We start from the raw sequence: 27,437 nt of genomic DNA, 5'->3' as shown, positions 1-27,437 counted from the left end.
CTTTCCCTTTTGTTGCTCTTTTTAAAATTGTTGTAGCTATTATTGTTGTTGTTATTAATGTCATCATTGTTGGATAGGACAGAGAGCAATGGAGAGAAGAGGGGAAGACAGAGAGGGGGAGAGAAAGATAAACACCTGCAGACCTGCTTCACCACCTGTGAAGCGACTCCCCTGCAGGTGGAGAGCCGGGGCTTGAATTGGGATCCTTACTCCGGTGCTTGCTCTTTGCGCCAGGTGTGCTTAACCCGCTGCGCTACCTCCTGACGCTTGCAAGAATTTTTTGTGCCTGAGGCTCCAAAGTCCCAAATTCAATCCCTCGTACCACCATCATCCAGAGTTGAGTAGTACTCTGGTTGAAAAAAAAAAAAAGATTAAGCATCATTTAATTCAGAACTTAAATTAGACTCTTAAATTAACTTAAATTAGAACTGAAATTAAACTCCAGTGAAAACTTCTGTTTCTTCCAGGGATGTAGAGTTCAGAGTGAAGGGTCTGGTACACCTTTAATTTTAGTCCTATCTCAATCCTTTCTATCTCATGAGCACAACATGCCAATTTGCTAAAGGCTAGACAACTGTCATCTTTTCTTGTGCTTCAAAACACTCTTGAAATAAATAAGATGTTCCCTTTCTTTTGTTATTTTTAGACTCCATATGAATATAACTACTTTTGTCCCTTTGCTTTCTAAAGTTCAGTTGTGATGACATTAATGCCTACTTTCACTAATACAGAGAAACTTGAAGAGGATTTTTGTCTTTTAAAAAAATTTTTTGTTTTACTTATTTATTTATTTATTTATTATTAGATAGAGACAAACTGAGAGGGAAGGGGGCAATAGAGAGGGAGAGAGACAGAGACACCTGCAGCCCTGCTTCACTGCTTGTGAAGCTTTCCTCCTGCAGGTGGGGATCAGGGGCTTGAACCTGGGTCCTTGTGCATTGTGATGTGAGCACTTAACCAGGTGCACCACCACCTGGCCCTGAGGATTTTTGTCTTTATGGTAGTAATAGAAAAGTGAAATGGGGCCAGGCGGTAGCCCAGCAGGTTAAGCGGACAAGCGCAAGGATGACGCAAAGCGCAAGGATCAGCATAAAGATCCTGGTTCAAGCCCCCAGCTCCCCTCCTGTAGGGGAGTTGCTTCAGGCGTGTAGTGCAGTCATCAAGCTCCATCAATAACCCTAGAGGCAAAAAAAAAAAAAAAAAAGTGAAACTAGCTTACAGTTTCTTTTCTTTCTTTCTTTCTTTCTTTCTTCTTCTTTTTTTTTTGTTTCTCCTTGCTTCTCTTTACCAGAGAACTGCTCAGCTCTGGCTGATACAGGAAATTGTACCAGGCATAAAAATCTAAAAATAAGAAAATAAATAGGAAAATAAAAAATTAATTTATGTAATTTGGAATCTTCAAAATGAAAGTAGCAATTAAATTATATGCAGATCAATGAGCCCCCACATTTACCTGACATAAGCAAATAGAAAAAAACACTTTGGATTTAATGTAGCCCTTTCTCTCTCTCTCAGTTAATGGTTTACCATACAGTTGTTGACACATGTATACAATCTCTCATTTCCCTGTGATATGTATCTGCAATACTTAATTCCCCCATACAGATAAGAAACTGTACTCATGTGACAGTTTCTTACTCATTATTTCCTCCATAAAGTGATTTAAAATTCAAAAACAATTTTTTCCCCATACAAATTAGGTGAATTGCTTTTCCCTTTACATCATCATGGCTTACAAAAGGTTTTGTACAGGTGCATTACTTCCCAGTAGTATGGAAATTTTCTACTAGTAGTTTGCTTTTTTGGGGGGCTGGGAGGTAGAATTTTAATTTGGGTCCCTTTTTACCACAACCAATTGCTTTGTTTATTGGACAGCATTTGATGAGTAGCTGTAGTATATAAAGTGTTTTATTTAGGTATACAGATAATTAAACATTTTTAAAAAATTTTTACCAGAGAGAAAGATACAGAGAGAGAAAGTGTAGAGCACTGCTCAGCTTTGACATATGGTGGTGCAGGAGATTGAACCTGGGACCTTAGAGCCTCAGACATGAAAGTCTTTTGCATAGCCATTATGCTGTCTCCCCAGCCCCAGATAAATTCTTTGAGGTTGTGACCTAGGAGGTGGCCTGATTTGTGAGCATGAAGTCCCAAGTTCAGTCCCTAGCAATGCATATGCCTGAGTCTTGCTCCATTTTTTTTCTCTTTCATAAATTAATAAATAAATCTTTACTACATAAAAATTATTTGAGGTTGGTGTTAAAAGTGCAGTTTTCAGCAGATTGTAGGGCTAAGTCAAGTTGGTTGTGTTTTAAGCATGACAGATTCAACTAGTTCAGATTTTCCTTGTACTTGTATTAATTTTTGTTCATTTATTCTATAATAATTTGTTGAAAAAATTTTTTTGAAGATTTGATTATGAGGAGAGAGCATCACTTTGGCACATGTGATGCTAGAGATTGAACTCAGAACCTCATTCTTTCAACACTTTAGTCACTGCACCAGCCTCTTGATCAACTAGTTTGTTAGCCTTAACTACTAAAGATACTAATTAAATCCTAAAATATTATGTAATTGAATTAAAAAAACATTTACTTATTATTTATTGCATAGAAACAAACTGAGAGAGATGGGGGAGATAGAGAGGGAGAGAGAAAGACAGATATCTGTAGCACTGCTTCACCACTCATGAAGCTTCCTTCCTGCAGGTGGGGACTGGGGGCTTGAACCTGGGTCCTTACAACATTGTGACATGTGTACTGAACCAGGTGTGCCACTGCCTGGCCCCTGTTTGAATTTTACATGTTGATTATTTGGAAGGATGTGATCTACAGTTTCTATATTTTAAGATAACTCTTATTAATTTATTTTCCACATTTTCCCTCAGGTATTTGAAAATGCAGTAGATCCCGGAGCTGTAGCAGACATTTTAGAAAGTAGGTACTCTAAGAAAACAGAGGGAGGGGTATTGTTAGTGGCATTCATTCACAGATAGAAAATTCTGTTATGTTTTTATTGTGAAAAAGCTTTTATTCAAGAGTGCTTTTTGCAAAATTGTTCCAAATAACAAAAGACAAGAACATACAAGATGCTCACTGGAATGACTCATTAAGAGATAGATTAAATGTATCACTGTAGGGCTGGGAAGATAGCATAATGGCTATGCAAAAGACTTCTATGCCTGAGGCTCCAACTATCCACTTTCAATTCTTAATGCCACCATAAACCAGAGCTGAGCAGTGCTTTGGTGAAGGAAAAAAAAAAGTCACAGTTGAGTACCTGACCTTTTGAGTCAATAGAAATGGCAATTTTAGATGGTTCATTTAACAGCTCCTTCTATTCAATTGGACTGAGGGTGTGTGTGTGTGTGTGGGGGGGGGCTTTGTGGTGTAGCTCCAACACTCCTATGTTCAAGTTCTTATACCCTTCCTTAACCCCCTCAGTTTGGACTGTAGAGACAAGGCCTTTAAAAAGTTAAAACGGAGGGCGTCGGGCAGTAGCACAGTGGGTTAAGCTCAAGTGGCACAAAATGCAAGGATGGCCTAAGGATCCCGGTGCGAGCCCCCAGCTCCCCACCTGCAGGGGAGTCGCTCCACAGGCGGTGAAGCAGGTCTGCAGGTGTCTATCTTTCTCTCCCCCTCTCTGTCTTCCCCTCCTCTCTCCATTTCTCTCTGTCTTATCCAACAACAACAATAATAACTATAATATTAACTACAACAATAAAACAAGGGCAACAAAAGGGAAAATAAATAATAAAAAAGCAAGTTAACATCTGTATTGCTTCTATGTTAATTAATTCTTTAATATTTTATTTATTTATTAATGAAAAATATAGGAGGACAGAGAGAAAGAACAAGCCATAACTCTAGTACATATGCTGCTGGGGATCCAACTCAGCACCTCATGCTTCAGAGTTCAATGCCTTATCCACTGAGCCACTTCTGGGACCGCATCTACCATGCTAATTAAAATATTTTATTTTGGGAGTCAGGAGGTAGCGCAGCGGGTTAAGAGCACCTGGCGCAAAGAGCAAGCACCGGCATAAGAATCCCGGTTTGAACCCCCAGCTCCCCACCTGCAGGGGAGTTGCTTCACAGGTGGTGAAGCAGGTCTGCAAGTGTCTATCTTTCTCTCTCCCTCTCTGTCTTCCCCTCCTCTCTCCATTTCTCTCTATCCTATCCAGCAACAATGACATCATCAACAATAATAATAACTACAATAAAATAACAATGGTGACTAAAGGGAATAAATAAATACGTAAAGAAAAGTTAAAATGGATGAGTGACTGAGCAAGTTGTGGTATATATACACAATGGAATACTATTCAGCTATTAAAAATGGTGATTTCACCATTTTCAGCCCATCTTAGATGGAACTTGAAGAAGTCATGTTAAATAAGTCAGAAACAGATAGATGAATATGGGATGATCTCGTTCACAGGCAGAAGTTGGAAAACAAGATCAGAAGAGAAAACACTAAGCAGAACTTGGGCTGGAATTGGTGTGTTGCACCAAAGTAAAAGACTCTGGGGTGGTGGTGGGGAGAGTTCAGGTCCTGGAACAGGATGGCAGAGGACCTAGTGGGGGTTGTATTGTTATGTGGAAAACTGAGAAATGTTATGCATTTACAGACTATTGTATTTACTGTCAACTGTAAAACGTTAACCCCCCAATAAAGAAATTTAAAAAAAGAAAAAAGTTAAAATGGGAGTTGGGGAAGATTGCATAATGGATACACAAAAAGGCTTTCATATCTGTGGCACCAAAAGTCCCAGGCTCAATCCCCAGCACCACCACAGAGATGAGTAGTGCTCTGGTAAAAATAAGTAAATAAATTACATTAAAAATTAAAAAGGTATAGTCTGTGAAGTGGTACAATGGTTAGAGCTTTGGACTTGAAATCATGAAGTCCTGAGTTCAAACTCAGCATCCCATGTGCCTGAGTGATACTCTCTTTCTCTCTCCCTTTCATTTTACTAAGTAAATAAATAAAGACTTAAGGTGGGATCATTTGTATGACCCTACATCAAGTACCTCTTTTTGAAATAGAATGCCTCTTAATTTAATTTATTTTTTTCATTTTATTGGATAGAACAGAGAAATTGAGAGAAAGGGGATACTGAGAGGGAGAAAGAGAGATACCAGCAGCACTGCTTCACAACTCACAAAGCTTTCCCCCACTGTAGGTAGTAGGGTCCTGAAGCTTGAACTTGGGTGCTTGTGCACTGTAGCATGTGTACCCAATCAGGTGCACCACTGCTTGACCCCACAATTTTTGTTTTTGTGGTCAAAGTCCAACAGTGACATAGGTGGCTTTTTGTGATGGGATCCCTTCCCCCCTCCCATTTTGTTCTCTTTCTCCTTGCCCTTCCTCTTCTTTAGATAGAGAAATTTAGAGGGAAATGAGAGATAAGGAGCGGGGGAGAGTCTTGCAGTGCTGCTTCACTGCTTGTGAAGCTTCCCTTCTGCAGGTGGGTACTAGAGGCTTGAACGTGGGTCCTTGAGCATGGTACCAGGTGTGCTCTACCTGGTACTTCATAACTGGCCTGATAACTAAATATTAAGAGTCAAGTTTTTTCTGGGATGGTTCATCTCTGTAAGATGCAGTTTATCCCTCTTTTAAATCCCTCAGAAGAATTCAATATTTTGCACAATGATACAGGAATTGGGGTAATCTCATTAAGATTCCCAATTATTGATATTAACCCCAGGTAGGTTAATTATTAATACCATTAAAACAACCTGAAAATAGCTCTATTGGTGACTCTTATTTTTGGTATTTAAATCAATTAAAAGGCACACCACACACCATTCCAACAGGCAAGTAATTGGTATAGGTATGTTACAGAGCATCCTAATTCTTTTTTTGTGGGGGTAGGTTTAGGGGTGAGAGAGAACACAGGCCCTTAGGCTCTCCCTGGTCATTTCTTTTTCTCTTTGAGAGCTAATGTCTTCATTCACGAAGAGGGGACCAACCCTTACATGCTACTCAGCATGCTCTGTGAGCTTGTTTGAGTGTCAGGAATTCAAAGCTTGAGATAAGGTATTAGGCACCTCCACTGAAGGGCTGACTAGTCCCTCCCACCACCTGGAAAAACCTAACATCACAGCTGTCTCAACTTTTGAACTAGCTGGCATTTAAAATCCCTTATCTAAACATTTCTATGTTTTAAATTAAATTGATAAAGGGAGAACTTTAAAAAAATTTTTTTTATTTAAGAAAGGATTAATTAACAAAACCATAAGGTAGGAGGGGTACAACTCCACACAATTCCCACCACCCAATCTCCATAACCCACCCCCTCCCCTGATAGCTTTCCCATTTTCTATCCCTCTGGGAGCATGGACCCAGGGTCATTGTGGGTTGCAGAAGGTAGAAGGTCTGGCTTCTGTAATTGCTTCCCCGCTGAACATGGGCGTTGACTGGTCGGTCCATACTCCCAGTCTGCCTCTCTTTCCCTAGTAGGGTGTGTCTCTGGGGAAGCTGAGCTCCAGGACATATTGGTGGGGTCTTCAATCCAGGGAAGCCTGGCCAGCATCCTGGTGGCATCTGGAACCTGGTGATTGAAAAGAGAGTTAACATACGAAGCCAAACAAATTGTTGAGCAATTATGGACCCAAACGTTGGAATAGTGGAGAGGAAGTGTTAGGGGGGTGCTCACTGCAAACTCTAGTGTACTTCTGCTTTCAGGTATAGATTTTGCAGTAGTTTACGGATACGTGTGAACATAAGCTCTCTCTCACAGAAACTGGTGTATATCTAGGTTATGGGACTTTGTTAGAAAGTGAACCACCTGAGATGAAATTAGAGTATACTATAAAAGGAAAGGTCTCACCCGAGTAATGAAGCTGGAGGGTTGTCATTCCACTCGTGAAGTCTCTGGACACAGTCTGAGGTGAAGCATGTTGAGGTGGCAATCGTTGCATTGAAAGGGAGAACTTTTTTAAAGTTAAAATATTTATTTTTTCATGTGCAACTATTTAATTTTTATTTTTGATTTACAAAATTATGACAAGTATAATTCTACACCGTTCCCACCACCAGAGTTCTGTGCTCCCATTCCTTTTATTGGAAACTGCGGTAGTACTCCCAAGGTCACAGATATCAGTTGACTATTATTTCTATAACTATCTATGTAGATATCTATAAATATTTTTGTTCATTTTTTTTTATGATCCTGCCTTCTCTCTCCTCTTCTCTTCTCCTTCCTTTCTTTCTTTCTTTCTTTCTTTCTTTCTTTCTTTCTTTCTTTCTTTCTTTCTTTCTTTCTTTTTCTTTTTACCAGAGCACTACTTAGCTCTGGTTTATGGTGGTGAGGGGAATTATACCTGGGACTTCGGAGCCTCAGGCATGAGTGTCTGTTTGCATAACCATTATGCTATCTTCTCTCACCCCCTGGTTTTTCTTTATGTATCTATTTTGAGGAGGGAGAAAAGATAGAGAGAGAGACCAGAGCACTGCTCAACTTTGCCTCATGGTGGTGTGGGGGTTTGCCTATGACTGCAGAGCCTCAGGCATGACAGTTTTTTGCAGAGCCATTATATTGTATCCCCAGCCCCTTAACTTTCTTTTATTGTCTATTTTGTCCAGTTTCACTGAGCTATAATTGACTTATGAATATTGTGCAAGTTTAAGGTGTACAGTGTGTTGATTTGACCTGGTGAAGTCTTGTGAAATCACCCACATGCCTTTGCCTCCTTCATGTTAGTTACTACTTTTTCTTAAATAAATTGTTTTTACTTTATTTAAAAATAAAAAAAATGTTTTAGATAGAGACAGAAATTGAGAGGGAAGGGGGAGGAGAGACAGAGAGAGAGAGACCTTCCAGAACTGCTTCACTGTTAATGAAGCTTCCCCATGAAGGTGGGGACTGGAGTCTTGAACCTGGGTCCTTGCACACTGTAATGTGTTTGCTCAACCAGGTACACCACCACCTGGCCCCAATTACTATTAAAACAATAACAACAACAACAACACATTTATTTATTCACTAATGAGATTCAGGGGTGGGGGGAGAAGAGAGAACCAGGACATAAATCTGGCACATGTGATTCCGGGGATCAAACTGGGACCTCGTGCCTGAGAGCTCAGAACTTTACCCATTGTGCCACCTCTTGGGCTGCTGTTACTTTTGCATAGTAAAAACTATATTTAAGGGGGCTGGGTGATAGCGCAGCAGGTTAAGTGCACATGGCACTTCCTGGTTTGAGCACCTGGCTCCCCACCTTCAGGGAGGTCACTTCACAAGTGGTGAAACAGGTCCGCAGGTGTCTATCTTTCTCTCCTCTCTGTCTTCCCATCCTCTCTATCAATTTCTCTTTGTCCTATCCAACAACAACAACAGCTATAACAATAACAACTACAACTACAACAAGGGCAACAACAAGGATAACAAAATGGGAAAAATAGCCTCCAGGAGCAGTGGATTCGTAGTGCTGGCATGGAGCCCCAGTGATAACCCTGGAGGCCAAAAAATAAAAAATAAAAATAAAAAAGAACTATATTTAAGATCTACTTTGTTAGAAAATCTAAAGTATATTGTATACATTTATTGGTTATTTAAAATATTACTGCTTTGTATATTTCGTGGGGATTATCTTTATTGGCTTTTTTTTGGTTTTACTATTTCTGCTTTAAAGTATTTTTAAGATTTAAATTTGAATCTTGTCTTTATAGATATTGTACAGGGACTCATTATAATTTTTAATTATATTTATTGATTCATTTGATATAGACACACAGAAATCAGAGAGGGAAGTGGGTGATAGAAAGGGAGAGAGACATCTGCAACACTGCTTTACCACTTGCAAAGCTTTCCCCCCTGCAGGTGGGGTCTGGGGGCTCAAACCTGGGCTCTTGTGCATTGCAACAGGTGCACTCAACCAGTTGTGCCACCACCCAACCCCAGGGGCTTATTATTTATAAATATATTTGGACTTGGAAATACGTCAATATTTAATGCTGTAATTTTTTATGTGTAATTTTGTAATATTTTATGTGTAATTTCTAGAGCCATATAACTTACTATTTTAAGCAGAATGAACTTTTATTTTTATTTTTTATTTATTCCCTCTTGTTGCCTTTTTTAAAAAATATGTATTTTATTGATTTATTATTGGATAGAGACAGCCAGAAGTTGAGAGGGGGAGAGGAGATAGAGAGGGAGAGAGACAGAGAGACACCTGCAGACCTGCTTCACCACTCCTGAAGCCTCCCTGCCTGCAGGTGGGGACCAGGGGCTTGAGCCGGGGTCTTTACGCACTGTAATGTGTGCGCTTAACCAGGTGCGCCACCTCCTGGCCCCACCCTTGTTGTTTTATTCTTGTAGTTAATATTGTTGTTGATGTCATGGGGGGGCCCTCAAACCGGGTTCCTTACGCGGGTCCTTGCAGTTTGTGCCACCTGCGCTTAACCCGCTGCACTACCACCCAACTCCCCCAAATAAACTTTTATTTATTTATTTTATTTTATTTATTTTCCCTTTTGTTGCCCTTGTCTTTTTATTGTTGTTATACTTATTATTGTTGTTATTGATGTTTTCGTTCTTCGATAAGACAGAGAGAAATGGAGAGGAGGGGAAGACAGAGAGGGGGAGAGAAAAATAGACGCCTGCAGACCTGCTTCACCGCCTGTGAACGGACTCTCTTGTACGTGGGGAACCAGGGGCTGGAACGGGATCCTTATGCTGGTCCTTGCTACAGCCGGACTCCCCCAAAATAAACTTTTATGGGTTAGTGACTGACAATGATATTTTGGACTTTTAAAGTGAAAGGTACATGATTACTTCAGTGATTTATACGCACTTAAAATTTATTTATTCATTAGCATGAGAGGGGGTAGAGAGAGAATCCAAGCTGGCACGTGCTGCTGGGGCTCGTATTCGTAAGCCTGGGGCTCGACCTCAGGCTTAAGAATCTTGTGCTTCATTTGTGCCTCCTGGGCTGTAGGGCCTTATGCGTTTAAGCCCAGTGCTCTGGCCATTGCACCATCTTTCAGGTGGCAAGTACTTTTTAAATATGGTTTATTTTAGGGCTAGCAAAATAGATCACATGCATAGTGTGCTGCTTTGCCATGGGTACCACTTAGGTTCAAGCCCTGCCCCCATACTGAGGGAAGCATCAGTGCTGTGGTCTCTTTCACTCTTGCTGCCTTTCTGTCTCTCTGTATCTATCTAAAAATAAAATAGATAAGATTTGTGGTATTAAGTATCCAACTTGATACCAGGGAAAGCTTGTAAGTCTAGAGCTTTACCACTGTACCACCTCTTGGGCTACTATGAGCAAAAAAAGAAAAAAAATTAAAGCGATATTCAGCTCTGGCTTATGGTGGTGCTTCAGAAACTCAGGCATGAAAGTATTTAAAAATTTTTTTTAAATCTTTATTTTATTTTTTTGGATAGAGACAGCCAGAAATTGAGAGGAAGGAGGAGATAGGGAGACAGAGAAATAGCTGCAACCCTGCTTCACCACTTGTGAAGCTTTCCCCCTGCAGGTGGGGACTGGGGGCTTGAACCTGGGTCCTTGCGTACTGTAACATGTGTGCTTAACCAGGTGTGCCACCACCCAGCCCCTGAAAGTCTTTTTTTTTTTAATTTTATTTATTTATTTGAAATATAGGAGGAGAGAGAGAGAGAGAAAGAGAGACAACCAGATATCACTCTGGTACACGTGCTGCCGGGGACTGATTTCAGGACCTCATGTTTGATAGTTTAATGCTTTATCTACTGCGCCACCTCCTGGACCACATGAAAGTCTTTTTCTTTTCTTTTCTTTTCTTTTCTTTTCTTTCTTTCTTTTTTTTTTTAACTATTAGTCTATCTTCCCTGCCTATATGAATACATTTCTAAGAGAGAAAACACTGTGTGTATTTTTGCAGCTCTTTTAAGAGTATGCAATGTTATTTTACAATTCAATTACTTTTACTGCAATTCTTCAATTTCCTGGGTCTAGAAATGCCTGGTCGCCATCAGTATACCACTTATCATTGACAGTCTAAATGGGATATCATGACAGCTTTGAGTTTATAACTACTGAAAAATTTCTAAAATATTAAACTCTTTATTTTTTTCCTTTTTAGGTTTCCTAACCAGGTTTGAATTAATACAGCTGGTACCTCCAGGTAATATGCTAGTAATTACATTTCAAAATTGACTTGATTTAAAAGATTAATTAATTAATGAGAGAACAATCAGAGCATCACTCTGACTCCTGTGGTGCTTGGGACCTCATAGTTGAGAGTCCTGCACTCTTTTATTGTGTACCCTTCTTGCCTACTCAGTTAATTTGAAAAGGATTTTGGTGGGGCTGGACTGTTGCTCACCTGATTGAGTGTACATGTTACTTTGAGCAAGGATCTGGGTTCAAGTCCCCAGTCCCTATCTTCAGGGTGGAAGCTTCATTAGTAGTGAAGCAGGGCTGCAGGTGTCTCTCCTCTCTATCTCCCTCTCCACTTTCAATTTCTCTCTGTCTTGTCAAATAAAACAAAAAAGGAAAAAAAAATGGTTGCCAGGAGCAGTGGATTCATAGTGCAGGCACTGAGCCCTAGCAATAACCATGGTGGCAATAAAAGAAAGAAAGAAAGAGAAAGGGAGAAAGGAAGAAAGAAAGGAAGGAAGGGAGGAAGGAAGGAAGGAAAGAACACAGACAAAAGTAAAGAAGCTGAGATGGAATTGAAGCTACTATCTAATGATAACTTGGTAAGTTATAGGAAGTGAAAAGTTAAAGTGTTTTAAAGTTATCCTCAGTGCCATCAAACTCATTAAGTTACTCATTTGAAAGTGGACAAAATTTAGCTGACTATTGGGGGTGGGGAAAGGCATCTGTAATATAAAGCATAGCCAAAATAAAGCTGTGCCAAAAGCCTTTTTATTTTATTTTTTAAGGTTTTAAAACCTGAGAGGGGAGGGGAGATCGAGAGGGAGAGAAAGATAGATACCTGCAGACCTGCTTCACTGCTTCTGAAGTGTTCACCCTTGCAGGTAGTGTGTATGCTTAGCTGAGTGCACCACTACCCCATCCCCTTTTGTCTGAGTTCTCATTTGTGGTGCAAGTGTGTGTTAGGTGCTAGAAGAAGACCCCTAGGCCAAACCCAGTTTATAATGTTTTTGTATGACCTGTGAGCTAATAGCATATTCATAAAATTGAGGTTTTAGTTCATGTAATGTGAAATCCACCATTTTCAAGTCTATAGTTGAGCTGTTTTAGTGTCTTCTCAACGTTGTGCAGTTATCACCACTAATTCTAGACTATTCTGATTACGTCAGAAAGTCAGCACTACTTAGAAGTCACTGCTTCCTAACTCTCTCTTCCCAGTCCCTAGCTAATTTTGATTGATTCTCTGTGACCCCCATCTCTCCTGGGTCTGCTCTACTAGAGGGTAGTGGTGGCCAGCAAGTTTCACTCATCCTGATGTGGCCACTTGCTCTCTGCTCTGTCTCCTGCTGTCACCCACTTCTAGAAGGATGTGCATGCATGCGTGCGTGCATGTGTGCATGTGTCAGCCATGCATTGGTACAGTTTTCATGTGAACCATTGTTTTTCATGTAGTTGTAGACAAGTGTAGTTTATTTGAACTATTCTGCCATGACTCCACCGTCAGAAGTTCTTTAACACTGAATATATTTTAGGCAGAAGGAGGTAACACTGGTTATGTAAATGACTTTCAGGCCTAAGGTTCTGAGCTCCCAGTTTTTTTAAAAAATATTTATTTATTCCCTTTTGTTGCTCTTGTTTTATAGTTGTAGTTATTGTTGGATAGGACAGAGAGAAATGGAAAGAGGAAGGAAAGAGAGGGGGAGAGAAAGACACTTGCAGACCTGCTTCACTGCCTGTGAAGCAACTCCCTGCAGGTGGGGAGCCAGGGGCTCCAACCGGGATCCTTATGCCTGTCCTTGTGCTTTGCTCCTCCTGCGCTTAACCCGCTGTGCTACTGCCCAACTCCCAGTGAGCTCCTAGTTTCAATCCCCAGCACCACCATAAACCAGAGCTCAGCAGTGTTCTGGTAAAAACAAACAAAAAACCATTATATAGAACATTTGGAATATCTTAGACTGCTACATGTCTTTTCTCTTTTTTTTTATAGTTTCTTTTTTAAAAAATTTATTTTAAAAAGGAGACATTAATAAAACCGTAGGATAAGAGGGGTACAGCTCCACACAATTCCCACAACCCTATCTCCATATCCCATCCCCTCACCTGATAGCTTTCCCATTCTCTAACCCTCTGGGAGTATGGACCCAGGGTCATTGTGGGTTGCAGAAGGTGGAAGGTCTGGCTTCTGTAATTGCTTCCCCGCTGAACATAGGCATTGACTGGTCTATCCATACTCCCAGTCTGCCTCTCTCTTTCCCTAGTAGGGTGGGTCTCTGGGGAAGCAGAGCTCCAGCACACATTGGTGGGGTTGTCTGTCCAGGGAAGTCTGGTCGGCATCGTGCTAGCATCCGGAACCTGGTGGCTGAAAAGAGAGTTAACATATAAAGCCAAACAAATTGTTGAATAATCATGGACCTAAAGGCTGGAATAGTGCAGATGAAGTGTTGGGGGATACTCCCTGCGGACTCTTGTGTACTTCTGCTTTCAGATATATATTTTCCCCTGGTTTATGGGTATGTGTGAACATATGCTCTATCTCAGGGGACCTGGACTATATCTAGGTTTGGGGACTTTATTCCTTACCCTCCCTTTTACCAGGGTTATTGCAGGGCTTTGGTTCCTACCAACTCCAGTGCTCCTGGAGATAATCTTTTTCTTTTCCTTTCTTTTTCATTAGAGGGTGAAAGCCTGAGAACAGAGATACCTGCAGCACTACTCCACCTCTGGATCATAAAACTTCCTCTTTGTAGGTGGGACTAAAGGCTTGAATCTTGGTCCTTGCATGTGGTTACATGTGCTGTCTGCCGAGTATGCCACCCTCTATATATTTTTCATATATTCAGAACTCCATCTATGAGACGGTTGCAAGAATAATGATAATAGGGCCTGGGTGGTGGTGCATCTGGTTGAGAGTATATGTTACAATTTGCAAGGACCTGGGTTCAAGCCCCTCGTCTCTGTGGGGCTTGGGGGTGGGGTTAAGCTTCATGAATGGTGAAGCAGTAATGAAGGTGTCTCTCTCTTCTCTCTCTCTCCCTTTTTAAAATTTTAAAAAAATATTTATTTCATTTTGTTGCCCTTGTTGTTTTTTTATTGTTGTTGTTGTTATTGATGTCATCGTTGTTGGATAGGACAGAGAGAAATGGAGAGAGGAGGGGAAGACAGAGGGGGAGAGAAAGATAGACACCTGAACCACTTGTTAAGCGACTCCCCTGCAGATGGGGAGCGGGGAGCGGGGAGCCGGGGCTGGAACTGGAATCCTTATGCTGACCCTTGTGCTTTGCGCTACTGCCCAACTCCCTCCCCCCCTTTTAAAAAGAATTTATTTATTTATTCATGAGAAAGATAGGAGGGGAGAGAGAAAGAAACAGACATCACTCTGGTACATGTGCTGCTAGGGATTGAACTCAGTACCTTAAGGTAGAGAACCCAATGCTTTATCCACTGCACCACCTCCCAGACCACTCTGTCTTTTCTATCTCCCTCTTCCTTGTCAAATAAATAAATGAAATAAAAAAATAAGAATGAATAATTCAAAACTATGATGGTTGGAGACCACTGAAGCTGGGAGCATGCTTACTGTGTATAGCTCAGAAGTTAATATGACAGAAAATGAAGACTTGGTTTTGCTTGCTTTCCTCTTGTCTACAAATCTTCAGTTTTGGATTGTAATTTCAGTGGAGTTAAGTTTGTATTACTGAAGGGGCCATATTGGTATGCATGAGACCCCTTCTGTTTCATTTGGTTTAAATCCCCCCTGCTTAACACTATTCTATTTACATAACCACTGTTAACAAGTTCCACCTCCCTCCAGGGCATTTGTGGTTCAGTGATAGGATTCTCGCCTGCTCCACCCCCTCCTTGTCACACCCTGATCCCTTCTTTGTCACACCCTGATTTTCACCAGTCACTTTTTTCTCCACCCTCTCTATGTCACATCCTGTTTCCACCCTACTTGGGAAGTATATATAAAGACAGCATTGTGAGTTTTAGAGTACTTTACCTTTAGTTTAGCTTAGCTCGGCTTAGACTGTGCTGCGTCCTGCATGAATAAAGAGATACTGCGTACAACCCAGCCATGAGTCCCTGGTCGTCTGTTACCTGCCCGTGAAGCTAGCCCGGTGAAAACAACCTAACCCGTCGAAAATGACAGGGCCACATGGTGGTGCACCTGATTGAACACACACATTACCGTGCACAGGGACCCAGATTTGAGTCCCTATTCCCCTCCTGCAGGGGAGATGTTTTATAAGAGGTATAGGTCTATAGGTTTCTTTCTTTGTCCCAATATTCCCCTCTCAATTATTTTTGTACCTATCCTAAATGAAAAAAAATAGCATTACTGAAAAAAAAAAATTTTTTTCTCAGCTTCAGATATCTGGCAAACAGATCGACTAATCTGTGCAACATATGTTTATTGAGGGTGGCTGTATAGAAGCCCTACCTACTGTGTGTTACTTCCTAGTGTCAGGTTGGTGTTCTTCGATAGAGAGTATTGGTAGTGACCCCTCTGAATCTGCTGATCCTTGACACTAAATAGTTAAAAAACAACAACAATAATCTAATACCCCAGGAGGTGACACAGTGGATAAAGCACTGGATTCTCAAACATGAGGTCCTGTGCTTCATCCCCAGTATTGCATGTTTCACTGTGATGCTCTGCTTTTCTCTCCCTTCCTTTCTCCTTTCTCATAAACAAATCTTTTAAAAAAGAGAGAAATAATTTGTTTAAAACCTCATATAGTGTGTGCTGTGAGGTCACATGTAAGTTTTTTTTGCACCAATTTTTTTTTAATAGGACAGAGAGAAATTGAGAGGGGAAAGGGAGATAGAGAGCGAGAGAGATGGCTGGGCCATGGAATGCCAGGTTAAATGCAGATAGTATAAACTGCATGGACCCATGCAAAGATCCTGGTTCGAGCTCCTGGTTCCCCATCTGCAAGGGGGTCACTTCACAAGCAGTGAAGCAGGTCTGTAGGTGTCTTTCTCTCCCCCTTTCTGTCTCCTCCTCTCAATTTCTCTCTGTCCTATCCAATAAAAATGGAAAAATGGTTGATACTTTTTAACATCACCTTTAAACACACTTATAGACAAAAGACATATTAGGACCATTATGTTAATGAAACAAGTACCTCTGGATGGCATATAGTTTACTGCAGAGGAATGAAGCTGTCAGGTGATTTAATTTAAAAACAAAGAATATTCTCCTGGTTCTTCAATTTACAAAGATGAGGAAAAAGCTCTTGGACACAAGGGGGCAGAATGCCCCTATTTGGCAGTGAGCTTGGTGACTTTCCTCTGCAACAAAACCTCTCTTAATAGGATGTCCTGTCAATTCAGTCCAGCTATAAAATGCTATCTTTTTTTTTTTTTTTCCTGAGTTCAGAGTCCCAGGCATGAAAGTCATTTGCAAAACCATCATTTTATCTACCGGGGCCCAACACCTCCCCTACCCTCATATTCTTCCTTTAAAATTTTTTTTAAAATACTTATTTTATTTTAATGAAAGAGGGGAAGATACAGCGAGATACCAGAGCACTGCTCAGCTCTTGTTTATGGTGGTGCAGGGGTTGGACCTGGATATTGAAGCTTCAGGCAGGAAGGTCATTTACGTTACCATTATGCTGTAGTCCCTATCCCTCTTTTTAATTTTTTTTTTTTTTACTCTAGAGCTATTGCTGGGGCTCCATGCCTGTACTACAAATCCACTGCCATTTTCCCTATTTTGTTGCCCTTGTTGTTACCCTTGATGTTGTCGTTGTTACTATTGCTGTTGTCATTGCTGTTGTTGTTGTTGGATAGGACAGAGAGAAACGGAGAGAGGAGGGGAAGACAGAGAGGGAGAGAGAAAGATAGATACCTGCAAACCTGCTTCACTGCCCATGAAGCGACCCCCCTGCAGGTGTGGAGCCGGGGCCTTGAACCAGGATCCTTATGCCATTCCTTGCACTTTGCACCATGGGCACTTAACCTTCTGCCCTACCACCCAACCTCCTTTTAAAAATTTTGTTAACCAGGGCATTGCTCAGCTCTGGCTTGTGGTGATGCCAGGGATTGAACCTGCAACCCTGGAGGCTCAAGCATGAAAGTGTTTTGCATAACCATTATGCTATGTCTCTGACCCTCTGTAAAAATGCTATCTTAGTAAGAACCACTTCCTGAATTAGAACTTGACTTTGTAGAGCTGTAATGATGCTTTTTTTTTGCCTTCAGGGTTATTGCTGGGGCTTGGTATCTCCACTACAAATCCACTGCTCCTGGAGGCCATTTTTTCCTATTTTGTTGCCCTTGTTTTTACCTTTGTTGTCGTTATTGTTGTTGCTCTTGATGCTGTTGTTGTTGGATAGGACAGAGAGAAAGGGAGAGAGAAGGGGAAAACAGAGAGGTGGAGAGAAAGACAGACACCTGCTGACCTGCTTCACCACCTGTGAAGCGACCTCCCCTGCAGTTGGGGAGCCAGGGGCTCGAATCGCGATCCTTACACTGGTCCTTGCTCTTTAAACCATGTGCGCTTAACCCACTGTGCTACAGCCTGACTCCCTGTAGTGATGTTAATTAGACATACACGAGGCAAGAACTTCTGCCTCTGCCATCTAGTTCAGAGTCCCTGTTGACCCTGCAGCATTCCTAGTCCTGTGGCATCATGCAAGTGTCTGTAAGCCATTAAAGCTTCAGTTTCCTTCTTCTTCTTCTAGCGTTTGCCCTTCTTCCGTAGCCAGTCAACAGCGTCAGGTTGAGCCTGATGTAAAGTTTTGAGACCTCCTTTGAATCTGGAGAGGTGGCAGTCGTTGACTATGTGGGTCATAGTCTGTCTGTAGCCGCAGGGGCAGTTTGGGTCGTCTCTGGCTCCCCAGCGATGGAACATAGCGGCGCACCGGCCATGGCCTGTTCGATAGTGATTGAGGAGGGCCCAATCATAACGTGCTAGGTCAAAGCCGGGTTGACGCTTGCAGGGGTCTGTGATGAGGTGTTTGTTCTTTACCTCAACTGACTGCCAACTCTGTTTCCAAGAGTCTGGAACAGAGAAGTCTGAAATGACTCAAATGAGACCTCATATCAGAAAGCAGGCTGTCAATTCTGTTGCATTCCACAAATGATGGACCTTTGAACTTATATTGTTATGAAAATTATTGTTGTTTCTGGGAAGTGGTGTAGTGGATAAGTGGTCCTGAGTTTGATCTCTGACATCACATGTACCAGAGGGATACTCGGTGTCTCTCCTTTTCTCCCTTTCTCATTATGTATATCTATCTGTCTGTCTGTCTGTCTGTCTGTCTGTCTCTGTCTATCGACCTGTATTCATATATATCATTTCCATTTATTTCTGATAGGACAGAAATTGATGGGGAGAGAGAGACAGAGAAACATCTGCAGCCCTGCTTCACTCATGAAAAATTTTTTCTTCAAGAATTTATTCATGAGAAAGACAGGCAGAGAGAGAGAGAGAGAGAGAGAGAGAAAGAAACAGACATCACTCTGGTACATGTGCAGCCGGGGGCTGAACTCAGGACCTCATGGTTGAGAATCCAATGCTTTATCCACTGCGCTGCTTTCTGGACCACCACTCATGAAATTTACCCTCTACAGGTGGGGAGCAGGGGCTTGAGCAGGGCAGATAGTGGTTCACCTAGTAGAGTGCACACATCACCATGAAGAAAGACCTGTGTTCAAGCCTCCAGTCCAAGCCCCTGCAAGGGAGAAGCATCACCAGTGGTGGAATGGGGCTGTAGGTATCTCTCCTTTGTTTCTCACTAGCCCCCCCTTTTTTTTTGGCCTCCAGGGTTATCACTGGGGCTTGGTGCCAGCTCTATGAATTCACTGCTCCCAGTAGTCATTTTTCCTTTATATTTTTATTTATTAAAAAAATTGTTTATTTTTTATTAATGAGAAAGATAGGAGAAGAGAGAGAAAAAACCAGACATCACTCTGGTACATGTGCTGCTGGGGACTGAACTCAGAACTTCATGCTTAAAGAGTCCAGTGCTTTATTCATTGTGTTACCTCCCAGACTGCTCCTTTTTAATTTAATTTTATTTTTGCCTTAAGGGTTATTACTGGCTCTCAGTGCCTGTGCTACAAATCCACTGCCCTTGGCAGCCATTTTTTCCATTTTTATTGGATAGGACAGAGAGACATTGAGAGAGGAGGGGGAGATAGAAACATAGACACCTGCAGACCTGCTTTACTGCTTGTGAAGCAACCACCCTGCAAGTGGAAACAGGGGCTTTGAACCCAGGTCCTTGTGCATGGTAACCATGTGCACCACCACCTGGCCTCCCTCTCACTCCCTTTCTCTCTCAGCTTCTATCAAAAAGAAAGGAAAAGGACCACTGGAAACAGTGAGCTGTGCAGGTACAAAGCAAAAGAAAAGAGAAACCAGAGCTAAGGGGGGTTGGGGAGATAGCTCACCAGGCAGTGTGCACACTTTTGGGTCTGCTTTTGGAGCAATGGTTTAGGCCACCCAAAATAGTAGAAGTCACCCACCTCTTGCACGACAAAGGTATGATCAGAACATCCATTTTGATCGGGGTCCTTCCTTGTTGTCACTGGTCTCAGCTTTCATTTCCTTCACCTTGGGGATGTAGTTGCACTGTTGTCTTCTCTCCTCTCTTTGCAGCATGGGAAGAGTTAGCCTACTATGAAGAGAACACCCGGGATTTTCTTTTCCCGGAGCCCAGGCTGACGTCTCCACACCCCGGCAAGTACAGGGAGGTGCTCATGAAGACAGCTGCAGGCTTCCCAGTAAGTTCCTGGGGCCCAGGAGGGCTGCTGTGGGGACGAAGATACCTGGTGTCCCAGTGGCGCTTCCTGGTGGAGTCTGAATTTGAGCTGACCGTCTCCTCAGTTAGGGACACTGCTGTTCTCTCTGGCAGCCTTGTCTAGCTGCCCCTCTCAAAATACTATGTGATACTGACTATGCCCACCTTGGTTCCCAGGCATGAGAATTGTACTGGTGGGGCCTAGTCATTGCCAGCCACACTGTCACGGAGGTAGAATAAGGCTGCTTTATTATACTTCTTTCAAAAATATTTATTTATTTTAGAGAGAACAAAAGCATCACTCTGGCATATATGATGTCAGGGATTGAACTCAGGACCCTACTCCTGCCAGTTCAACACTTTTTCCACCATGCCACCTCCCAGGCTGCATTTTTTTCATTTTTTTAATTATTATTGTTGTAGTTATTATTGTTGTTGTTGTTAGATAGGACAGAGAGAAATGGAGAGAGGAGGGGAAGGCAGCGAGAGAGAAAGAGAGACACCTGTAGACCTGCTTCAATTTTTTCATTTCTTAATGAAATTATCCAACAATACTTTCTTAGGTTACTCTTTTTTTCAGATTTTATTAATTTTTAAAATATTTATTTATTTATTTATTTATTTATTTATTAATGAGAAACGTAGGAGGAGAGAGAAAGAGCCAGACATCACTCTGGTACATGTGCTGCAAGGGATCGAACTCAGGACCTCATGCTTTAGAGTCTGATGCTTTATCTACTGTGTCACCTCCCGGACCACTATTTATTTATTTTTTGTTTTGATGGAGACAGTGAAATTGAGAGGAAAGAGAAGATAGGAAGGGAGGGAGGGTGGGAGAGAGAGAGAGGCAGAGAAAGAGAGAGAGGAACAGAGTGAGATACCTGTAGCCCTGCTTCACTGCTCATGAGGGTTTCCCCCTGGGAACTTGAACCTGCGTCCTTGCACACTATAATATGTGTACTCAGTCATGTGCACCACTGCCCAGCCCACTACATTTTTTTTTTTTTTTTTTTTTACCAGAGCACTGGTCAGCTCTGGTTTATAGTAGTGTGGGGGATTGAACCTGGGACTTTGTAGCCCCTGGCATGAGTTTCTTTGCATAACCAATATGCTAGCTATTCCCACCCCTAAGTTGTTTTTTTTTTAAATACATATTTGTCATTTAAAGTCCAGGTCAACCAGGTATTGGATATAAAAACTGAGACCTAGTCAGAAGCTGTGCACAATTTTGGGTTGAGACCCTGCACTAAGTGATACCAGAGACAGAAGACAGAAGCAAATGCCTGGCTCATGCCAAATCAAAATCAAGAAAACTGTTGGCAGTTGCAGTGAAAAAACATAAACTGAAAGGATTCCTTATAACGCAAGGCCAGAGATAAGTTTAGCATCACTGTCTCCACAAATATCTGGAAATCCAGTGCTTTAAAATCAATTGTGTTAACTCCAAGTAGAATAAAATATCGGATACTAAAAGAGAAAAGAGTTCTGGGGAGACAGTATACTGGTTATGCTAGAAATGTCCATGCCTGAGTTTCCAGGGCTCCAGGTCAAACCCCAGTATCAACATTAGCTAAAACTGAGTAGTTTTCTTGTTTAGGAAGTGTGTGTATGTGTGTGTGTGTGTGAGTGTGTGTTTGTAATAACAATAAGGTTGAATACTAGGTGATAAGACACAAGTAAACATTAATTTTTCCACTTTGGACAAGATTCAATGGAATTCAATTCTGTAACTAAAAATGATATTGTATCCTTTTGGATGATTTTTAAAAATACAGACAGAAGCAGAGAGGGTGAAAGAGACCACCACAACACTCAAGCTGCCTCCGAATGGGGTGGGAGCTGGGCTTGAACCTGGGTCCTACACATGGTAAAACAGTGCACGATTTAGATGAACTATTTTGTTAGCCCTTAGATTATTCTTAATCTAATAATACTTCTTTTTTTAGAGTTGCACATAATACTTTTATCTATTTTTATTTTTTTAAAAAATTATTTATAAAGTGGAAACACTGACAAGACCGTAGGATAAGAGGGGTACAATTCACACCACCAGAGCTCCGTATGCCATCCCCTCCCCTGATAGCTTTCCTATTCTTTAATCCTGTGGGAGTATGGACCCAGGGTGATTATGGGGTACAGAAGGTGGAAGGTTTGGCTTCTGTATTTGCTTCCCTGCTGAACATGGGTGTTGACAGGTCAATCCATACTCCCAGCTTGTCTCTCTCTTTCCCTAGTGGGGTGGGGTTCTGAAGAAGCAGAGCTCCAGGACACATTGGTGGGGTCACCTGTCCAGGGAAGTCAGGTTGGCATCATGTTAGCATCTGGAACCTGGTGGCTGAAAAAGAGTTAACATATAAAGGCAAACAAATTGTTGACTAATCATGAACCTAGAGGCTGGAATGTTGCAGATGAAGATTTAGGGTCTCTGTTTTGGAAATAATACTTTTTTTCCCCAAAACTGAATTATGTTCTCTTTAATGACTTGCATTTGTTTTTTTAACTTCTTATTTTAGTCCATTGTCTTTAATAATTTCATTAAGTCTTATTTCTGTATGTAGTTTTTAATTTATTCAGCAGGATTATGTTTAATTACTTTTTAATTTTTTTGTCAGTTCACCATTATAAAGTTCTTTACAGTCATTATTGGGATTTTATTAACTTCATTTGGTAGTGCCATGTTTTCATAATTATTTAGTGTTTTATGGTGGTATCTGTGCACTGTTGAAATAAGCACTTTTTATCTATTTAAACAGATAAAATTCTTCACCAGTCCATCTATCTAACAATTCTGTGTAGACTGTGTGGTTTTGTGTAGAAAGTGGTTTTCTGGTATAGTTCTTGGGTGCTTTGCTGCTAGATTATGTTGACAGCATGGGTTGGCCTTAATTAGCTTGTTGTCAGTCCTAGATTGGAACTTGAATTTTAGATACTTCTAAGGAACAGGAGTTTATAAACTCATAGTAGATCCTAAAGTCACAGGAGCCACCAAGAGCTGTGAAAGATAGGTGACACTGTATCTAGTGTCTGGCCTTTTATTTAATTGAGAAGCTATCACCAGAGAAGGTATCTGGGTTCCATCAGGTGTTGGAGTGGGACACAACTCTGGGAGTTTGACTGTTTTCAAGAGGTCTGGATTAAAGAAAATTTAATGGGCTCACAGGAAATTCCTGGGACTGGCAGCAGGTGTTAGAAGGAAACAGGAGTCTATTGTCATTACCCAAAGTTGACAAAGTTTTTATAGAGTCAGCAAGTGAATGTGTGTGCTGGAGTCTGTGCCTAGGAGTCAGTTAGAAGCCCTACAGTGGAAATCATCTGGGTCCATGAGAGCTACTTGGGATATCTAAAGTAGGTGCAGTACAAAGACAGCATCAGCAAATTCAAGAGCATTGAAATCATCCCAAGCATCTTCTCAATTAAACTAACACTGAACAATCAACAAAAGATTAATAATAGTCCCAAAATGTGGAAACTCAACAGTGCACTACTGAACAACTACTGGATCAAAGAGGAAATAAAGGAAGAAATCAAAATGTTTCAGAGTTCAATGAAAATGAAGACACAAGCTATTAAAATATTTGGGACACAGCTAAGGCAGTACTGAGAGGGAAGTTCATAGCCATACAAGCACACGTTAGGAAACAAAAAAAGCACAAATAAACAGCCTGATTGCACATCTTAAAGACCTAGAAGAAGAAGAAGAACAAAGGAACCCTAAAGCAACCAGAAGGACAGAAATAACTAAAGTTAGGGCAGAAATCAATAACATTGAAATTAAGAAAACCATACAAAAGATCAACGAAAGTAAATGTTGGTTCTTCAAAAGAGTGAGAAAAATTGACAAACCTTTAGCCACACTCACAAAACAGAAAAGGGAGAAGACCCAAATAAATAGGATCATCAATGAAAAAGGAGATATCACAAAAGACACTACAGAAATTCAAAATACCATGTGAGACTTCTAAGAACAATGCTATGCCACCAAGCTAGAGAACCTGGAAGAAATGAATGATTTACTAGATACCTACGAACTTCCAAAATTAAATAAACAGGAACTAAATAACATGAACGGGCCCATCACAGCTAATGAAATTGAAACAGTTATCAAAATCCTGAGCCAGATGGTTTTACAAATGAATTCTACAAAACCTTCAAAGACCTCTACTTTTAAAAGTCTTCCAGAAGATTGAAGACACTGGAACATAGATACTAAAATATCGAACAAAATTCTAGCCAACTGGATAAAGCAGTATATTAAAAAGATTGTTCATCATGACCAAGTGAGGTTTATCCCAGGGATGCAAGGTTGCTTTAATATACGTAAATCAATCAGCGTGATCCACCACATCAATAAAAGCAAGACCAAAACCACATGGTCATATCAACAGATGCAGAGAAAGCCTCTGACAAAATACAACATCCCTTTATGATCAAAACACTACAAAAAATGGGAATAGATGGATAATTCCTGAAGATAGTAGAGTCTATATATAGCAAACCTAAAGCCAACATCATACTCAATGGTGAAAAACTGGAAGCATTTCCCCTCAGATCAGGTACTAGACAGGGATGCCCACTAACACCATTACTATTCAACATAGTGTTGGAAGTTCTTGCCATAGCAATCAGGTAGGAGCAAAGAATTAAAGGCATGCAGATGACATGATAGTATACATAGAAAAACCTAAGGAATACAGCAAGAAGCTTTTGGAAATCATCAGGCAATGCAGTAAGATGTCAGGCTACAAAATTAACATTCATAAATCAGTGGCATTCCTATATGCAAACACTAAGTTTAGACAAAGTTAAAATCCAGAAATCAAATAGAAGAATTGGAAGAAGTTAAAATTAGAAGACAATTTTTTCAAACTCTACTCATTCCTGTGATTATTTCCTTAACTAGTGTTTGGAGGTTGACCTCATTATTTTGTTCTTCACCCTTTGGGGGGCTTTTAGCTGGACTCTTGTCCTGGTTCATTTCTCCAATATTTCTTCTTGTTGGTTTAACCATTTTATATAGTATGTTATGATGTCCCTCTCTCAGTACTTTTCAAATTACTGATCACTCTTGCCTGGATTGACTTGTGTCTATGTAAGGTAATTAAAGGGTTCACAGTTGTGGAAATTGACAGTTGTTTCTATGTTATTTTAATCCCTGAGTTGGAGCTCAGTGGCTTAAAAGGCTTTTTTGTACTTTTTTCTTCCCTGTAGGCTATGGCAGCCTGAGGGCTTTAAAACTATAAATAGGCTTCTTAGCTTAATAACTGACTCCTGACCAAGAGATAAAGCAGGGTGGGCAGAGATAATCCAGTGGCTATGCATAGAGACTCTCACAGCCCCACCACTAGGCCATGGAGGTATAGATCTTCTCCTGAGTTTCCTTGTTAGTAGTTCTCTGTCCCCTGTCAGCAGAGGGCCTCCTAACCACTACTACAGATTCTGAGGGCAGTAGCAATGGAGACTCAACAGTTGCATTTGGTGAGTCTTAGGGGAGTCCTCTCCTTCCTTCAGCCATCTTTTTCTTGGTGAAACAGACTGGAGGTGGTGTCTCAACTGGTTAGCTGCTGGACTGTTACCAGCCACTAAATCTCTCCCTAGGCTTCTCTCTGTCCACAAGCCACACATGTCTGCACTCACTGGTGATTTGGTGGGTTCCTGAAGTCATTCTATTCCTGTCTTGCTGTGGTCCCAGGTAGTCTTCTTTGGCATTCCTAGTTGACCTGGGAGAGGAGAGAAACACAGCTGCTTCTGCTCCATAGCCCTGCCTCCTTCTTATTTAGGATAGAGACAGAGAGAGGTTGAGGAAGAAGGGGGAGATAGTGAGGGAGAGAGAAAGACACCTTTATCATTGTTTAAAGCTTGTGTAGGTTCTCCTCTGCAGCTAGGAATGGGATGGTGGTGGGGAGGGGTGGGCGGTGAGGGTTGCTTAAACCTAGGCCCTTAAGCACTGTTGGGAAATTGTGAGGATGTGGTAGAGCCTGGCAGAGCTTGACCTGAGGAGTGTGTCTGCCCTGTCAATCTCTCTCTCTACAGAGAGGTTGAGCAAGGAAGGACAGGAGTAACCTCAAAGGTTTTCCCCATCTTATCAGACTTCCTGCCTCACAAAGCACCCTGCATTCCTGATACTATGGCCATTAGATAAAAAGAAAGGGGGGAATGTCAGGAAATTGTGAGGCTATGGTTGAATTTGGCAGGGCTTGACTTGAGGGGACATAAATCCTCTCGTCTTATCAGACATTATCTACATAATCGTTGTTTTGCCTGAAAGATCCCCACCCTTTCTATTCCTTTGATCTATCTTCTTTCTACTCTCAAGACCCTCCCTGCATGCAGGGTATTATTAATCCTACCAGTTAATACCCTCACAGCAGTTACTAAGGAAGTTCCTACCTTTCCAGCCCCTTTTGCCTTTCCCGCCCCTTTCCTAGCCATTTCCATTTCTGACTTGCCACTTCTGGGTCTGCCCTTTAAAATAAAGAAAGAAGATAGATCAAAGGAATGGGGCAAACCTTTGGGGTTACTCCTGTCCCTTCTTGCTCAACCTCTTGGTAGAGAGAGAGAGACTGACAGGATAGATGCACTCCTCAGGTCAAGCCCTGACAGGCTCAACCACATCCTCACAAGTTCCCAACATCTTCCCCTTTCTTTTTATCTAATGGCCATATTTAAATGGGTTAATGTCTGTAAAAGACTCCATTTCTGTTGGAGGAATAGCAGTGTAGGGGTGAACAGAAACCTTTTGGGCAGAAACCTGAATGATATTATGCAGGTGTTTTTAAAAGAACTGGAGGGCCAGTGTGAGGCAGAGGGGAGGTCTGGTAGGTAGAGAGGGCCTGCCTGATGGGTGGAAGGGATGCTGCCTGATAGGCAGAGGAGCGGGGGCCTGATAGGCCGAGTGGTGAGAGGGGTGATCTTGCATTGCAGGGTCCTGAGACAGCTGGCTGCAAAGTCCATGGACTGCTACAGTCAGTCCTCGAGAAGTCCAGTAGTGTAAAGGGAGTGTCCAAGAGCTCCACCAGCAAGTCTGATAGAAGTGTCAATCCAATGCCAATGACCAGGGGAAGAGACACCGCACATCTTATCTTGGTGGGGGAAGACAGCCACTGGATTTTGCTTTTTTGTAGAGAATGACCTGAAACTGCCAAAAGGTGACAGATGAAGCAAAAGCAGCAAGGGCAGACAGTGATGGGTGAGATAAGGGCAGTAGGAAAGTTTTGTCCTTGGACTCTGTGAATCAAGTTCTTCAGATTGTGCCAGGCCACATAATGGGTTTTGGGGGGCATTGTAGTCATGCCATCTTGTGGGCAATATCAGAGAGCAGGGGTCCAGATGGTTTTGGGGATTCTGTATGAGCAGTTGGTTCTTCATGTGAAGGCTTGACATAGCTGTAATCATTTACTTATGAAGAAAAAACTTGTACAAAGTTAGAAGTTTACTATAATTGACAACTGGATGATTAGAATTGGTTTAAATATCTTTATAATTTTAGAAGGCCTTCTTAGTATGATGAAGGATGTTTAAAAAATTTAAGAGCAATAAAATGTGAAAAGGTAAAGATAAAAACCAGAGTTAGAAGCCTCAGGCATTAGAA

The 27,437-nt window shown here is 41.4% G+C and overlaps 1 protein-coding gene across 11 annotated transcripts in view; it reads left to right on the top strand.

Moving 5' to 3' along the window:
- The window catches only part of SPATA6L (spermatogenesis associated 6 like), an 88,072-nt gene that overhangs the window by 13,922 nt on the left and 46,713 nt on the right, over positions 1-27,437 (top strand). For all 11 annotated transcript variants that reach the window (XR_009552049.1, XM_060199791.1, XM_060199790.1 and 8 more), the window contains 3 exons: positions 2,888-2,936; positions 11,077-11,118; positions 19,708-19,832. Coding sequence is in view for 10 of the 11 variants with exons in the window: in XM_060199791.1 (XP_060055774.1) it covers positions 2,888-2,936; positions 11,077-11,118; positions 19,708-19,832 (216 nt within the window). In the remaining variant the exon portion in view is untranslated. The remainder of the gene's footprint in view (positions 1-2,887; positions 2,937-11,076; positions 11,119-19,707; positions 19,833-27,437) is intronic.

The sequence above is a fragment of the Erinaceus europaeus genome, chromosome 10 (genome assembly GCF_950295315.1).
Source record: "Erinaceus europaeus chromosome 10, mEriEur2.1, whole genome shotgun sequence".
Classification (NCBI taxonomy): Eukaryota; Metazoa; Chordata; class Mammalia; order Eulipotyphla; family Erinaceidae; genus Erinaceus; species Erinaceus europaeus.
This window is presented reverse-complemented; position numbering and strand designations above follow the sequence as displayed.